This window comes from Acomys minous, assembly GCF_964271855.1.
Source record: "Acomys minous genome assembly, chromosome: 14".
In the NCBI taxonomy this organism is placed as follows: Eukaryota; Metazoa; Chordata; class Mammalia; order Rodentia; family Muridae; genus Acomys; species Acomys minous.
In genome coordinates, this window is record NC_140496.1 from 32,505,253 (window position 1) to 32,522,915 (window position 17,663).

The window sequence follows — 17,663 nt, forward strand, 5'->3', positions numbered from 1 at the left end:
AGTCTAATCCACTCTTCTAACTTAAGCTTTGACCCAGAAGTTACTTCCAACTCTTAAGTGCTTGAGCCGGCCGTTCATATTCTGAGACCTTTGATTTAATGCACCTGATGTTATAACTTTGGGATGTAAGGCAACTGGTTTTAAACAGAAAATTCCTATCCCATAAACACAAAGTTGTAAAGCTTTTTGGTTAGTTACAGTTGCATCCCAATACTCTTGCTTCCTGATGAACAGAGATGAATTAGAGGGGTCTAGATGTTATATTTTCTTTCAGGTATTCAAAGAGAGCACAGGTGTTAAGATCTTTGTCATATGTAACATCACCCTTAGAATACAAGTCTTAGAGTGTCGTTCCAAGCATGTATATACTAAACATTGAAAAGTCTTAAAATAAGCCCTTGACCAACTGACATTTTTTAAAACTAAATGTTTCTTAGAAACGAAAGCCCTCTTGCATTATTATTTTCTCATTAATGCTAGTAGTACATGCTCTATACAAACTAAGTGGCCCTAGAAAATGTTTGAATGAGTAAAGGGAGAAAATGAAAAAGTTTATTCAATTGTTTAAATTCATTTAGGATTATCTACCCTTTCAGAGAATTGAAAAAAAAAAATTGCAACTGATGAAGTGATGATATCTTTCTTTTTTAGAGTAGGCACACTACCAGCACTTGTGGTGCATGCTTTTAATCCCATCATTTGGGAGAGAGAGAGTTAGAGGCCAGCTTGGTTTACACAGTGAGTTTCAAGACAGCCAGGGCTACACAGAAACCGTCTCAAGACACACCCACCTCAAAAAAAAAAGTGAACTTAAATGGCACAGAATCTACATTAATTTGTATTCTTTAAAAAAAAAATAGGTATGGGTGTACGTGCCTGCATGTGCATCTGTGTAACGTGTGTACAGCGTTTATGGAAACAAGAAGAGGGTTTCAGGTCTCTGGGACTGAAGTTAGACATGGTTGTGAGCTGCCAAGTGAGTGCTGGGAATCTAATGCCAGTCCTTTGGAAGAGCTGCCAGTGCTCTTAACCACTGAGGCAAGTCTCCAGCCCCTCTTGATTCTGCAAAGTGGCCCATGAAGTGTTAATCTGCTCGTGGTCATCATCTCCCAGCGCGTGTGGTTCCTACAGGATGGTCTGTCCCTAGATACTTTCATCATCTTAAGTTGGTCTTGATGTCGGTCTGTCTTGTCCATCGAACTTGCTTTTCTGGAATTCAGGTTTAGGACAGTGACTTATACTTTGTGCCATTAGCTCCTCAAATGTAAACTCTTTTTACTAATTCCTAGTATCGGGGATGGTGTGTGGATTGCTGACTGTTGCAGAGAATTTTCAGTTTTCTATGGTATGGTGGTAAAGGTGCATAGTCAGCCTCTGTAGCTTACGATTGGACTTTCCAACACATTCCACTTGGTTTTTGTTTTGCTTTGTTTTGTTTTTTTTTAATCACTTGACTTGGGTTAAACTGGACTCACTTGAGTTTCCCTCTGTTTAAATACAAGCTATAATTCAGCTGGAGCCATTAAATTTGCCTATTAACTCACTCTCACTCACACACACACACTCTCTCTCTCTCTCTCTCTCTCTCTCTCTCTCTCTCTCTCTCTCTCTCTCTCTCACACACACACACACTCAGGCCGATTTTGAGAAAAAAATTAACAAAACTCAAATACATCAAGAGTGAGCCAGCTAAAGGTATTTTGTATTTTAGTGAGGATTAAGGCTAGGGCTAGATTGGGGAAATGCGGGAATTACACTTCTGTTGAAAGAGCAATGTGTTCAGACACGTAAGCCTTGGCTAGGGGTGCTGTCAGTGGTATATTGCTTGCCTAGAAAGCTCTGGGTTCAATCCATGTTTCCCCCAAACAGAAAGCTGGTTATTATGTTCATGTACAGTATACAAGCATCATTTATAGTTGTGTGGCTTTGAGAACTTTTCTGGTTTGTTTATAGGAATGTATAAAGAAACTGGAGTTGTGGTTGTATTTTTATATTTGTAAAGCAAAAATCTGGCTAAATTAGTCATTGTTCTTTTTTAAAATTTTTATTTCACTGTTATTTCAATAAAAACATGTAAAACCGAGTGACTAATTGTTTGGGATAGTCCTGTGTGGTGGGGGATTGCTAAATTTGTGTACCAGTAGTGATTCTGCAGAATTGTGCTTCCCTGTGGAGGGGCCTATTGGGTAGGGGGCCAGTTTGGCAAAGTGGCAAGGACCTGATGGTCTGGACTGTACATGTGCACCACTACCCCCCCTTTATGTTTTTGAGACAGGGTTTCTCTGTGTAGCCTTGCCAGTCCTGGAACTTACTCTGTAGATCAGCTGGCCTGGAACTCAGAGATCTGCCTGCCCCTGCCTCCCAAATTCTGGGATTCAAGGTGTGCACCACCACACCTGCCTGCCGCTTCCCTTTTTTCTTGTGCCTTAGCATGCTCTTAGTAGAGTCAGTTGTTTGCAGTTGATGGCACCATTGGATTTAGAGCCTGTAACACTGGGATACTTAAAATGCAACGCAGTTGTGTTAACTACATGTCATCCTCAAGATTACAAGTATGTATTAACTGTAGGCCCGGCTAGCAATCAATCAAGACACAGACACTTCTTATATTTTAAGGTAGCCTTAGTTAACCTGGGGCAGGGCAGCTATCAATCCTCCAAATTGCCTCCCATAGTGGGGCAGGCATGGGATCCCTGTTTCAATGCCATGCCATCTGTTTCTAATAACTTCTATCAAGCTACCTCCCATCCATAATCCCAAATACTTGTTAATGTTCTTTATCTGGGCTGGATTCTCCATCCACATCGGCGGCCATGTGCTTCTCCAGCTAACCCATGGTGGCCTTCCTTCTTCACTTCAGGTCTCTCCCCTTTTCCTGGTGGCAGTCTTTCTTCTTCCCAGAATTCCTCTCTCTCCAAGCCCCACCTATCTCCTTTGCCCTGCTCAGGTGAGACGGCTTTTTATTAAACAAAAGGTGGGTCACAGACAACAAACAGTAATTATCATCAAAATACATCACACCATCCCCCAACAATGAGCTGCTTGGATCGGGCTTCTGGCTAAGACTTTAGAGGGGGCCGCTAGACACCTGGCTCAGCAGTTCAGAGCACTCACTTTCTGCCCTTCCAGAAGACCTAAATTTGATTCTCAGTACCTTTCAGAAGATCTGAAACCTGGTGGGCACCTGCACACGTGTGTGACAGATAAACTCATGTAGGCACACACATATAAAGACACACAAGGGTTTAGCCGGGTGGGGGTGGGGTAATACTAATCTTAAAACCAGTATTAGTAGTACTTTGGCAAGCTCGGAAATCCTAGGAGTTCAAAAAAGAAGCCTTCAGTACTGCAGAGAGAGGAGAGGGAGAGAGGGGGGGATGAGAGAGACAATCTGTTGAGTGCGGATGCTCATTGCCTGCAGGCCTCTAGCATTCTAACAGGAGGCTCAGGCAGTAGAATAGATGGCCTCAAGCTAGAGGCCAAACTCAGCCGGAATGAAAACATCCTCAAACAGGCAGGTCCAGGAGGGAAGGGTGAGGTGCAAAGTACCTTCTTGAGGGGAAAAGGAATAGAATAATGACTAGTTAAACAAACAAACAAAGAAAGCACTCAAAATCGTTTGCATTATTTTAAAATGTAGCTGGGCTGAGTTAATTTCATGCTCCCTGAAGGGAGCCCAAGCTTCTGAGGTTAAAGAAGGCATTCCTATTATCAGCAAGATGAAAGCACAAATTTGGTATACAATAATACCGTTTTGTGGCTTTGAATGTGAATCACAAATGAATATGGTTTGAAGTCCTGGTGACTCAGATTTGACCTTGTGTAGTAGAACACTTCTCTGGAAAGTTACCATCCTCGTTTCAGAATAAAGATTTCCATTCTCTGGGCAATAGTGTTAGGGGGTGGCATTTTCTTTTTACGTTTCGTTACATGTGTGAGAGACACAGATATGGAAGTCAGAGGATAACTTGGGGGAGTTACAGGAATCAAACTCAGGTAGCCAGGCTTTGGAGCAATGTTTTATCCACTGAGCCATCTTGCAAGAGACTGGGGCGGGGTGGGGGTGGGGGTGGGGGTGGAGAACCAAAGGGAACCGATGCTGTGAAACCCCTTCGTTAAGGAGTTTTTTAAGAGTGATTAATTTTTAGATAAAACATCTATAGAAATATCTGGCATGGAATATACTTTAAAGACAATTTATCCCTGTTAGAAAATTAGGAAAACTCAATAGCTATTTATATACATTCTGGGATAGAACGATTAAAGAGAGTACCCTGTAGGCTCTGTTTTTCAACAATTAAACTTTATTATACAACCCAACTAGCTTACACAAGAAGGAAAAAAGGTTAAAGGGACAAAAGAGTGAACCTTCCGGTATCCGTTCCACGGGACGGGTCCTTAGGTGTCTCTCTGGCCCGCGTGCTGGTCCGGCCTGGTCGCTGCTCTCCACGCTCTCTCGCCCCGGGCTCAACTTGTTGTTCTCTCCTCCCCACCTCCCTCAGTCACCTGGAAAGGGCGGTCTCCTTCTCCCGATGAGAGTCAATTAGGAAAACAATAGCCAAAGTGGGGTTCCCAGGTCTGCTTCCTAAATTCCAAGCCCAGGAAGGCTCCACTCAGTCTATCACAAGGTATTCATGGGGTGACCCAAGGGTAAAGCCCGCCAAGACTGCTTCCACCTGTGACAAAGCTTAATCTTTCCCACAGTACCCCGTGTTATTTTATATAATTCACATATAGAGCTGTCACTCGCTGTTTATAGTGTACAACTCATTGTCATGATGCAGTCACAGTTCTGTAACAGTTTGCTGCTGTTGTTTTGAGACAGGGTTTCTCTGTGTAGCTTCGGCTGTTCTCGACTGGCTTTGTAGGCCAGCATGGCCTGGAACTCACAGACATCCACCTGCCTCTGCCTCCCAAGTGCTGGGATTACAGGCGTGCATCACCACACCCTGGCTCGTGTAATAACAATTTTAGAACATTCTTGCCATGACAGGAAACTAGAACCCAACCTGCCACTTTTTTAAAAAAAGAGATTTATTACGTATACAGTGCACATTAGATCACATAGATGGCTGTGAGCCACCGTGTGGTTGCTGGGAGTTGACTTCGGTACCTCTCGAAGAACAGTCAGTGCTCTTAAGGGCTGAGCCATCTCTCCAGCCCCAACCTGTCACTTCCTTAGGTCTCTCTCTCTCACACACACCTCTCCCCCGCTCTACATGCCTTATCGGTGGGATGGCATAGAATTTGGATAGCTGTGTGTGGCATATCTTCAACATTCGCTTATATTGTAGCATGGATACGTACTTTATTTTCAAACGCTATATTCCATTGTAGTTCCATCCCCCCCCCAGTTATTAGAAATAATGCTGTCAATCTCTATGTAGGAGGAGTGTGTGTGTGTGTGTGTGTGTGTGTGTGTGTGTGTGTGTGTACGCGCGCGCGTGTGTTCAACATTAACCAGTAATGTTAACTGCCAGGTCAAATGGTCACTCTTACCTTTTAGGAACAGGCATTTTCCAAGAAGCTCAGCACCATTTTACATTCTCACTTGTAGCATAAGAGGGAACATATTTTAATGTCCTGTTATATTAGCTCCGTTTTTTAAAAAAGTCTATCTCAAGTCTTCTATTATTTCCTAAGCATCATGTCCCCCTTTTAGGGCACCAAAGAAGCTGGTATTCATTCCACAGGGTGGTGGGATGGGGATTCACCTGCTCTGCCGGGTAGGAACAAGGGACAAGCGGCTAGGGGCTTGGGTACCGCGCCCTGCCTCCTAGCCACGCACACAGGCCCGCCGTCATTGCCCACGGGCCGGGCTCACGCCAGAGCCCCGCTGGGGCGCGCCCGTGGCATCAGTGGGCCCAGGGTCGCCAAGGATGCTGCAAGGGGCCGGGACCCGGGGCCCCAGGCCCGGTCCTGCGCCCGCTGGGCTGCGGCGCGCTCGCTGGGGGCGGGGGACGAAGGCCGCGCCCCCGCGCCCGTCCCGCCCGCGTCCCGCTAGGGGAGGCGGCCCGCCCCGAGTCCGCCGAGGCTCTTCCGCGCCGGCAGGGGCAGCAGCGGGAGCGGCGCGAGCAGCTAGGAGCGGCCCGGCCCGGCCCGGCGCGGCGGCGGCGGCGGCAGCAGCGACGCCAGAGCCCGTGGTCGCCGTTCGCGAGGCCGCCGCAGGCGCCTGGCCGCAACGCGGGGAGCCTCGGGCGCCGGAGCCCGCCGCCGCCGCCATGCCGCTGCTCTTCCTCGAGCGCTTCCCGTGGCCCAGCCTCCGCACCTACACGGGCCTCAGCGGCCTGGCCTTACTCGGCACCATCATCAGCGCCTACAGATCCCTCAGCCAGCCCGAGGCCGAGCCGGACGAACCGGAGCCGCTAACGGCCCCGCTGCAGCCCGAGGCGCTCGCGCCGGCGCGCCTGGCCGCCGGCGGCCCCCGGGCCCGCGACGTGGCCCAGTACCTGCTGTCGGACAGCCTGTTCGTGTGGGTGAGCGAGGCTGCGGGCTGGGCGCGGGGGCGGGCGTGCGGGCGGGCGGGGGGCCGCCATGTCACCCATTATTCGCGGGGCGGGGGCGTGGCAGGGCCCTGACCCCCGGGACCGACCCTCGCGTGGGGCTGGAGGCCGAGCGGCGCTGCTGCGAGCGTGGCGGGCGGCGGAGGGAAGGTGGCGGGGCCGCTCGGGGAGGACGCGGAGGGAAAGGGCGGCCAGGCCCGTGGGCTCCAGGGCAGCGACCGAGGCTGTGGGGAGCCGGGGCAGGTCGCGTCCAGCTCGGCGCTGTTGTGGGCGGGTTCCCCCCTGAGGAGAGGGCCGAGAGTTAAGGGGGCATTTTTAAGCATTTGAACGGGTTAGGACAGTCGTACTGTTCACAGAACAACTTTGAAATGTTGCTATTTGGTAATGAATCACCCGCCGCGGTCGCTGTTTAACGAAGCAAGCAAACCCAGCTGCGTCCTGTTTCTTTTTACCTGACGGTTCGTGACTTGTTTTCCTTTGACTGAAGGCAGCAAAAGTGTTCTGATCCGTGTGGCAGCGCCTCCTTTGAACTCGATTTCTCTCCGTTTAGCGATCCGCTTTAAAACAAGGTTTCTAGTTTGTCTGCCCGTGCGAGATAAGCAACGTTCACATGGCACAAAGTGCTGGCTTCGTTTGTTACATCATTTCAGGCTGGGCAGAGCTGAGAAAATTTTGCTGTCGCCTTACTTGAATTCCTCTTCCGTAAAACCCTCAGAAGTATGAAAAGTTGTTCCAGGACTTAGAAATCGTCACTTGGGTTGACAATGGCTTCTGGAACCTTATCTCCTCCGAGTTCTTGCTTGGCGCCTAGAGCAGGCTGTAAATGACTGAGGGGTTAATATTCCAAGTTTGTAGAACTACAGGCAACTCATTTGTTTTAATTATTCCCACTGTGCTTCATCAGGAAGCAGTGGGATTTGTGAACTCCGTGGGCTATAGATTAAGCCTCTTGGTCCGTTGATAAATATAAGGACATGAAGGGTGATGTTGCCATTTCTCTACTCCCGTGTAAAGGTGAACTGTTCTGTACCAAGGAAGGGAGAGGAGAAAGAATTCGGTTCTCACTCTGTTTAATTTCAAATCTCTTTGCATTTGAGTTAAAGAGTAAACAACTTAGAATTATGGTTCAGGGTGCTTTTGACAAATGTGGAGACTGTACTATAGTACAGTGTTTTAAGTCTGAGATAACAGGCCCTTCAAAAGAAACCATTATTGTATTGGTATAGTATTGTTTAATGATTTTTTTCCCATTAGTTTCTTCTTGCAAAATCCATGTTCAAATTCCAAGGTTAAACCTCTTCATAAAACATTACCTAAGGTCGTTTGGTTTTTCTGAGGATTGTTCCTTTTCTTCCTAGTCTTGCCTTGTACAACTTGATCGCTTCTTCTCCTTTGAATCGTTATTTCCCAGTTGAGCTCCATTTGGTTTTCTTCCATTTCCTCTGGCATTTTGGCATGCTCCTTTGGTTGCATGGTGGCTGCCAGATCTTTCTCATACACACTGTGGATGGTCTTTATTGCTCTTAGTTTGTGTTTTGACAGCTATGCTTCAAGCAGTCTCAAAAAAAACTTCCCCTACGGCCTCACAGGTAGACATTATTGAGTGACTCTGGTGAGCCTTTGTCAAAATGAGTGCTTCTTGAGCCCCACCCCCCACCCCCCAAAATAAAAACACTGTCTGCTAAGGCCAAGCAAGATAGACAAGAACTGGTCCTTTGTCGGCTGCGAATCTTGCTAGTTATTATTTCCTCTATTGGCCTCCAGAACTTGTCGTTTGTAGAACACAGGTTTGGTAGAGGTTTGGTATTTAGCACACTCAGTTCAAAACCTTTCAGAGATGCTATTTTCAGCACTCTAGAAGCCACAGCTGCCAACAGCACTTTCCCCCTACCCTCAAGTGACTCATATGCAAATAAGGCAAAGTCTGATAGGTGCTAATAGATACACGCATAAAATCCAGCGGAGTTTGGAGGTAGGAGAGAGGAGTGCGTGGGTGGGAAGGGCTGTCAGCAGGTGGTGTGGAAACAGCCTTGGAAAACAAGGGTCCTAAGCAGTGAATCCAGGAGTAAAAATGGCTCAGTGCTGTGCGGGGAGGGGTGGTGGGTGACGGGGTGATCCCTGGGCTGGGCGGTGACTTAGAAGCAGGCAAAAGTTCAGACTTTAGTAGGGAGAGTGAAAGCGAGGAGGGAGACCCAGAGAGACAGCAGGAGGTGAGAAACCTTTGGGGCTCTGTCGCTGCAGGGGTGGAGCTCAGGCTAACTGTGGCCTGTGACAGCCATCTTTGGTTTGTCACTCCTCTGCCACGTCTGCCACGTGCAGAGAGGAAAGTAGGTGGAATTTCAGGTTAGTTCTAAGTTTAAAAATTTAGAAGACAGCTCCTACAAGTTCATATTTCAAAGGTCAAAGTAAACAAACGTGATTAATAGTGAAAGTAAATCTCTCCCTGCCACCTGCTTCCCACTGTCAGCTTCTTGTAGTGGCTGCTGGCTTTAAGTGGGAGCCTGAGAAGCATCTAGATTGTCTCCAGGCCTTTACCCAGTTCGTTTCTATGGATTACATGTGTATACCTGTGAACATGCTCTTTCTGTTTTATGCCTGGACCTGATTTTTATTCTCTTCCTGATCCGGATGCTTCTCAGAACTTCACCCAGAGTTGCCTTGACCTGTCAATCACATACCCTTCCCGGGCTCCTGTGGCTCCACCCCTGCCTGTCCTTCAGTGCACGCTCACGGCTCTGTACTGCTGTTACACAGTGGTCTCCTGAACGAACCCTTTTAGCGCGTTTGGATTCTGCCTAGGAAAGAAATTAGTAAGCTATATCGGGCAAATAAAACTTTAAAGTAGCTGTTACTGTCTTTCATGAAGGAAGTGGCCACTCGGATCAGGCCTGCTCAACCGAGCTTTGGTTTCATGGTTCTTAGTTCTGGAGTTGAGGTCTGCAGGTGTGTCCAGGTACACGGAGGGAGCCGATTCGGGATTTACTGTAAAGGAGGAATGCTCCAGTTAGGTTCCTTTGGGCACGTAAAGCTTGTCTTATTTTGTTTCTTTCTCTAGTCTGGTTTTGGAGAACAAGTCTGGCTGCCACCTACTGTCTGTCAGTCTCCCCAGTGAGAGGTGGTAGGCCTGCGCCACCATGCTTGGCTCAATATTTATAATTTAAGAGGAGACTGAGAAGTTACTGTGTGTATTGTAAGGTTAAGGCTTTTCTCTTAAGATTTATTTTATGGGTATGAGTGTCTTGCCTACATATTTAAATGTACCACATGCATGCCTGGTGCCTTTGGAAGTCAGAAGGCAGTGGATTCTCTGGACGCGGAGCGCTGCATGGCCGTGAACCACCATTTGGGTGCTGGGAAGCAAGCGCGGCCTCTGCGAGAACAACAGGTGCTTTTAATCGCTGCAGCATCGCTCCAGCCCCAACACCTTTCCCCTGTCACTAGATTTAGAATAGTTCATAGTTAATAATCATTAGAATGTTCTAATAAAGCACTATATAGAGCCTTAAAATAAACTTAGTTCTTCCAATCCTTTGTTGCTTTGGTTTTCTTGGAAAGGTTATTTCTTTTTAAAGACAGTTTCCCCTTCAGTGGCTATGTGCTTGCTTTTTCCTCTCAGTTCTCTTCCTTTCCCTCCTCCCTTTCTCTTTTCTTTGAGACAGAGTCTGGTTAAGCAACCCAGGCTGGGCTTGAACTTGCAGCCCTCTTGCTTCAGACTCTCACGTAGCTAGGATTATAGGTCTGTCACCACGCATAGCTCCAGATATTTTTTCCAAGCTCTGATTTTTCTTCTTAGACATGCTAAATTTCAGTGGGGTTTTTTTGTTTGTTTTGTTTTTGTTTTTGTTTTTTGTTTTTCTTTCTAGACATGGGTTCTCTGTATAGTCTTGACTATTCTGGAACCTGCTCTACAGACCAGGCTAGTCTCAAACAGCCTCTGCCTCTGCCTCCCAAGTGCTGGGTATAAAGGCATGTGCCACCACTGCCAGGAAACATGATAATTTTCAAATCTTCCATTTCAATTAAAATAGACATGTTTATCTATGAGTGATGGAATTGTGAGAGACTTTTGCTCTTGGAGGTAGGAGAGAACATAAGTTGAACTTTTCAAAAAAAAGATTTAAAGAAGACTCTGTGTGTGTGTGTGTGTGTGTGTGTGTGTGTGTGTGTGTGTGTGTGTACTGATGCCTGTGGAGACCAGAAGAGGGTGTTGGATCCCTAAAGCTGAACTTAAGTGGTTGTAAACTACTACTTGGTTGTTATAGAGCAAGAAATGTTCTTAACTGCTGAGCCATCTTCCAGCCCCTCAAAGAAACTTTTTTTTTTTCAAAACAGGTTTTCGCTGTGTAGCCTTGGCTATCCTTGGCTTTGTAGACCAGGCTGGCTTCGAACTTGCAGTGATCCGCCTGCCTCTGCCTCCCAAGTGCTGGGATTAAAGGCATGATCTACTACGCCCAGTGAAACTTTTTTTTTCAAGATTTATTTATTTATGTACATAAGCACTCTATTGAATGTATGTCTGCATGACAGAAGAGAACATCAGATAGAAGAGGGCATCAGGTCACATTAGAGATGGTTGTGAGCCACCATGTGGCTGCTGGGAATTGAACTTAAGACGTTTGGATGAGCAGTCACTACTCTTAACCACTGAGCCATCTCTCCAGCCCCCCCCCCCCCAATGAAACTTTTTATACATAATTTTTTAAATACAAAACTTAAGAAAGCTTAACTGAAAGTAGTAAAACTCCATCACAATGGTGCTGTTTGGGATAGAGAAGTAATGATAAACTGTAAGCTTGTGTTCAGGGTGAGGATCTTCATCTTTCTCCCGTCTCCTCATTCCTTGAGTGCTTACTAAATGCCCTACACTCGTGATTTTAAACTCAAATGATGATCTGTAAACCAGGCTGGGCGCAGTGGTGCACGCCTGTAATCCCAGTTCTAGGGAGACAGAGGCAGGTGGATCTCTGTGAGTTCAAGGCCAGCCTGGTCTACAAAGTGAGTCCAGGACAGCCAAGGCTACACAGAGAAACCCTGTCTAAAACAACAACAACAACAACAAAATGTGTTGAAGTAAGCTGGGGGCCTTTAGTTGATTGTTAAAATTCCCTTTTTGCATGGCGAAGATAGATTTGTTAAGAGCGTTGTGGTTTTGTGTGACATTCCTTCTAATTTATATGAGTGAGGTTTTGACTGAGTGGCAAAATAAAAGGGAAGTGCACTTTTTACAGGTCTACTTCAGCACCTTAGAAGTGAATATTGTCAGGTTCTTTAAAAAAAAATTGTTTTTGTTTTGTTTTTCAAGACAGGGTTTCTCTGTGTAGCCTTGGCTGTGCTGTCCAGGACTTTCTTTCCTCAAACTCGCAGAGATCTGCCTGCCTCTGCCTCCCTGAGTGAAAAAAATTTCAAACTTTTACTTTTATTTTAAGTATCTGGGTATTTTACCTGCATGTGTGTGTACGTGCATACAGTGGAAGGTGTTGGCTGTGAGACTGGCAGTTGTCAGACACCACATAAATATTGGGAATTGGGCCCAGGTAGAGGAGACGCGAGATAGGTTGGAACACACGCCTGTAATCCCAGCACTCAGGGAGGCGGAGGCAGATGCATCTCTGTGAGTTCGAGGCCAGCCTCGACTACAAAGCCAGTCCAGAGCAGCCAAGGCTACACAGAGAAAACTTGTCTTGAAAAAACCCAAAACAAACAAACAAACAAACCAAAACAGAACAAAAATGTAGAGGGGAGACCAGAAGAGCACAGTGACATGTGCTTACAATCCCTAGTGCCTAGGAGCTGGAGACAGGAGAGTAAGGAGTTCAAGGCCAGTCTGGGCTCCATGAGACTCTATCTCAAAACAACAACCAAAGTAAGGGAAAGATACTGTTTAGGGCTGAGAATATCTATTTTTAAATTATTTTAAGGAAGAACGTTTTCTCAGCAAATGTGGAGGAAGCCTTTGCTTTTGACTCTGGTGTCCCAGCGGATCCTTCCACTACTTGATGTCTTTGGCGACTTCTCCTCCCCCACTGGTCAGGGCAGCATATTTGAGTTCTGGATTTTACTGCTCATGATGACTTTCAGGCCAGTTCTCTGACAGCTGTCTAACAGTTCATGTGGGAATGAAGGGATGAAGTAAATTTGGGACTACTTATGCATTTATTGAGACAGTGTCTGCACTGGGCTCCAGTCCTCCTGCCCTAGCCTTTCCAGTGTGTGGATCACAGCTGTGTGCCGTCATGACCAGCTTGCTATATACAGTTTTACAGAGAGAGCAAAGAGCTCCTTAGGGTACCCACTGGGCCAGGGTCTGAGTCAATGAGCTGTGAAGCTGGTGCGCCTCCTTCCCGTGTCCCATCCCCCACCCCCTTCAGCTTCCCTAGCACTTAGTCTGCACTGTCCTTGGGAAGGATGGCCTGATTCCTCATAGGAAACTTTACACCATATCTGTGTTTCACCAGAACTAAACTTCCTTTCTTTGATTTGCGTACAGGTTCTGGTGAATACTGCTTGCTGTGTTTTGATGTTGGTGGCTAAGCTTATCCAGTGTATTGTGTTTGGCCCTCTTCGAGTGAGTGAGAGACAGGTAAGCGAACAGATTCTTGTAAAGAAATTTAAAAATCCTATTCTATTTCAGGCATATAGAAAACTCCCATGAATACTACAAAGAACTGGGTGTACTTTATCCAGATTCACTTTTTAGTTTTGTGTGTGTGTGTGTGTGTGTGTTTGCATGTTTTCATGCATGCGCATTCCCACCTGCTTGTGCATGTGTTGCGTATGCACACATATGGGTGTGAATTCACTCACCTATATCCAGCACATGTGACAGAGAATGTAAGTGTCTGTCCCTGTTGTTCTCCACCTTACTTTTCAGCTAGATGCTCTTACTGAGCTGGAGGCTGTCACAAGTGCTCCTAGCTCTGAGCCATCTTCCCAGGCCTCAGAGTCACTTATTTACATAGATTTTTCTAATCCATTAGAATTAAGTAGGGGATATTATACCCCAGATACCTTAGGATGTTTCCCAAGAGTAAGGCTATCTTCTTGAGTAGTCACAGCACAGTGATAAAATAGAAAAGTTAGCCTTGATAAAATACTTATTTATTTGTACTGAGGGTAGCTAAGCTATCCCATTATGGCTATCTCCTCATGATTTTGTTTTGTTGAGGCAGGACCTTGTTATGTAATTCTGCAGGCCTGGAACTTGCTCTGCAGAGCAGGCTGCCTTGAACTCAGCAGTCCTCCTGTCTCAGCCACCCAGTGCTGGGGCTATTGTCACTGCTGGCTCAGAAGCTCCTATTGATACTCCGTTCTTTAAATTTTCCTTAAAAATTCCTTCTTCTTCAAAGCTTTGGTTCTTTCTGAGTTGGAAATGGACCAGGCCAGTGGCAAGCTGAGTGGCAGCAGTGTGCCTTATTTCCTCTCATGTGTTTGCTGTCAGGGACAGCATTTACCATCATTTTAACCCCCTCCAAGACAGGGTTTCTTTGTGTAGCCTTGACTGTCCTAGACTCAATTTGTAGACCAGGCTTGCCCTGAACCCACAGGGATCTGCCTGCCTCTGCCTCCCCGAGTGCTGGGATTATATGTACCACTATGCCTGTCTTACTTTCAATTTTTTGAAGAAAATATTACCTTCAAGTATTTGAAACTTTTGCTGTTAACCAACTCAGCCTTTATGGTATAGACCACATCCTTTATGCTGTTCTTTGCCAGCTTATTATGGGTGCCATCCAGTAGCATTTATTAAGAACTATTTTGAGCCAGGTGTGGTGGTACACACCTTTAATCCCAGCACACGGGAGGCAGAGGTAGGCAGATCTCTGAACTCTAGGCCAGCCTGGTCTACAAAGCAAGTCCAGGACAACCAGGACTATACAGGGAAACCCTGCCTCAAAAATAACAACAACAACAAATAATATTTAAAAGTCTCATTAGAAGTCATGCTTTTGCTGGGTGGTGGCGCACGCATTTAATCATAGCACTTGGGACACAGCGGCAGGTGGATCTCTGAGTTAAGGCCAGCCTGGTCTACAGAGTGAGTTCTGGGAAGCCAGGAGTATGCAGATAGATCCTGTTTCAAAAAAGAGAGGGGAGGCTGGAGGGATGGCATAGAGGTTAAGGACACTGACTGCTCCTCCAAAGGTTCTGAATTCAATTCCCAGCAACCACATGGTGGCTCACAACCATTGCTAATGTGATCTGATGCCTTTTTCTGGCCTGCAGGTGTACATGCAAGTAGAGTACTGCATACATAAAATAAATACATTTTTTAAAAGTTGTACTTTCATTTTTTTATCCTGATTTTTGCCACCTCTATTGATAGCTAGAGAATCAGATATTTTAATATCTGTAAGAGCTAGAACTCTCTCTTCATCCTTTCCCCTTCTCCCTTCACCTTTTCCCCCACCCCAAGAAAGTGACGATTTTTTTTTTTTTTTGAGACAGGATTTCTCTGTGTATCCTTGGCTGTCCTAGACTCGCTTTGTAGACCAGGCTGGCGTCAAACTCACAGCAATCCACCTGTCTCTGAGTTTTTGCTTTAAAAAAGAATGTAAGGACTAGAGAGATGGCTCAGTGGTTAGGAGCACCTGTTCTTGCAAAGGACCAGAACCCACATGGTGGCTCGCAACCATCTGTAACTCCAGGCTCTGGTGTTCCAACACTCCTGACCTCTGGGAGCACCAGCCACTCACATGATGCATGTATAACATACATAAAACAATTTTTAAAGAATAATATACAAAAACCCAGTAATCTACTGCTTATGGAACACCTTACACAGCTTGCTTAGAAATCAGGTAACTGTTACTAAAAACAAAACGTTTGTAGTCTTTCTTTCAATAGTGCTGAAGTAGGAACACATTCAAATATACGTAATTTCATAAACTATTCTTTGGATGGGGAAAATTAAAAACTAATTTGGGTCTGTCTGTCACCATAAGATAGTATGCTGGTCTATCTAGAGACTATTTACTGACATTGGTAAAATTGTGACAATAACAGGGGAGAGAAAACAGTGTACAAAAGTTAATATTTGCATACTGGACAAAGAGAAAAGATAATAAATATTGAAGATATTATTTTATTTTTAATTTTGTTTTGTTTTGTTGTTGTTGTTTTTGAGACAGGGTCCTGTATAGCCCAGGCTAGCTTCCCAAGTGCTAGGATTGCAGGCTTATACAACCATACTTAGCTGTATAGATAGACACAGTTTTCTCTTGTTGTTTTAAATATTTTATTGATTATGTACTACCAAGTAGCTTTTTAATTTTTATTAGTTTTTTCGTGTGGAGTACATTTATAAGTGTGTATGTTGTATACATGTTTGTATGTATGTGTGTGCATGTATTTGCACATGTGTGGAGGCCAGAGGGTGCCTTTGAAGGGCTTTCTCAATTGCTTTGCACCTTTTCCTTTTACGACTTAAAACACTTGATGACTTCTGTTTATATGCCTGCATGAGCTTATTGCACTCTGCTTTGTGAGCTGTTTCTGTAGGTGCTGGGGGTGGATCCGGCCAGGTCCTCTGTAAGAGCAATTAGTGCTCTTAACCCCAAACACTCTCTCTAGTCCCTTTCCGTCTTATTTTCTGAGACAGAACCTGGAGCTCATGAATTTAGCTGGACTGGTTGGCCAGTGAGCTGCAAAGATCTGCCTGTCGCCACCCCTCAGTACTGGGGCACACATAAGTGTGCTTCCTCGCTGGCTTGTACTGGGGTGCGATAGTTTCAAACTCGGGTCTTCAGACTGCTTGACAAGTACTGTACCCACTGAGCCATCTCCCCAGCCTTGCTTATATAGTTTTTGATTATGTACAGAAGTATGAAAAATAATACTGATAACCTTGCTGATCTTTTTTATATATATATAGAAAATATAAAATACTTTTACTTCTTAGTACATAAGGGCACTAAACAACTACTTTTTTATGCCTGAAATTTCGTAACTGTTTCCGATTACAAGTTTCAGGTCACAGATCACTTTGTGGCTGTCTTACTTGTATTCATTATAAAATAATGATTTGCTTTGCCTTTTGTACAGAGTGCTATAAGCTTGCTTTTGTTATAGTAATATCTCTTAAGTCAACTTGGTATGGTGGAACTCACTTTTACAAACTTTTTTCTTTTTCTTTTTAGCATCTCAAAGACAAGTTTTGGAATTTTATTTTCTACAAGTTCATTTTCATTTTTGGTGTGCTGAATGTCCAGACTGTGGAGGAGGTAGTGATGTGGTGCCTCTGGTTTGCTGGACTTGTTTTCCTGCATTTGATGGTTCAGCTCTGTAAAGACCGATTTGAATACGTGAGTTTGTAGCCAACCTCTTTCCTTGCTCAGTCCTTGCTTGTGTGCCCGGTTTGATGAGAAAGTCATGGGGTTTCATGCCTGGGATAGCTTTCAGTGTCACAACCCCTCCAGTAGAGTGTGTGTGACAAATATTGCACAACCTGAGGTGACGACCCCTACCCAGGGACCTCCTGGAACGGGTCTGATGTTCCTGCCAGGAGTAACTGATTGCAGTCTTCTTTTCTCTCATTGTGTTATTCTGTCCCTATTCTTCCTCCTAACTTTACTCCCATATCAAGACTTTTCAGGCATGACAACGTTTCTATGGGACTATAGCCAGGGGCCGTTCAGGCTCGAAGTAGTTCTGCTCCACTTCCGCTTATTAAAAGAAACATGGCTGAGAATTAATCATTAGTTAATAATTTGTTATGGCTTACAAAGAAACAGTGTTTCAGAAAACTCCAGATAGTGGCGCTTAGATATTAGAAAGGAGAACTAAAGGAAAAACTGTCTTGGCACACAGGTGTTAGGCATAAGTTCTGTTTATGGGAGAACATTGACCCATGACAAAGAGGGCACATGTATACTGATACCAAGCCAATAACTTAGAAGTGATGACAACTTTACTGTGTATTCTGTAACCTGAATTGTTTCATTTAAAGTTGTAACTCAAAATATGTCAACACTATTACTTTGCATTCTGTACTTGTACTGTGTATGCCTGATTTCTCACTGACTTCTGGAATCTATTCCGTGGGAAATGTAACCACAACACCCTCCTCCCATTTCAAAATATATGTATGAAAATTCAGGCCGCTTGCCTGCAAAATACACTCAGATCAAACTTCCCCTGGGTTTGTCTGTTTGTCACTTCGCC

The 17,663-nt window shown here is 45.3% G+C and overlaps 1 protein-coding gene across 1 annotated transcript in view; it reads left to right on the forward strand.

Moving 5' to 3' along the window:
• The first annotated feature begins 6,027 nt into the window (after window positions 1–6,027).
• AMFR (autocrine motility factor receptor) overlaps window positions 6,028–17,663 on the forward strand; it is a 38,219-nt gene continuing 26,583 nt past the window's right edge. The window contains exons 1-3 of the mRNA XM_084757117.1: window positions 6,028–6,476; window positions 12,991–13,083; window positions 16,640–16,804. Of these exons, the coding sequence (XP_084613243.1) occupies window positions 6,222–6,476; window positions 12,991–13,083; window positions 16,640–16,804 (513 nt within the window). The 5' untranslated portion in view covers window positions 6,028–6,221. The remainder of the gene's footprint in view (window positions 6,477–12,990; window positions 13,084–16,639; window positions 16,805–17,663) is intronic.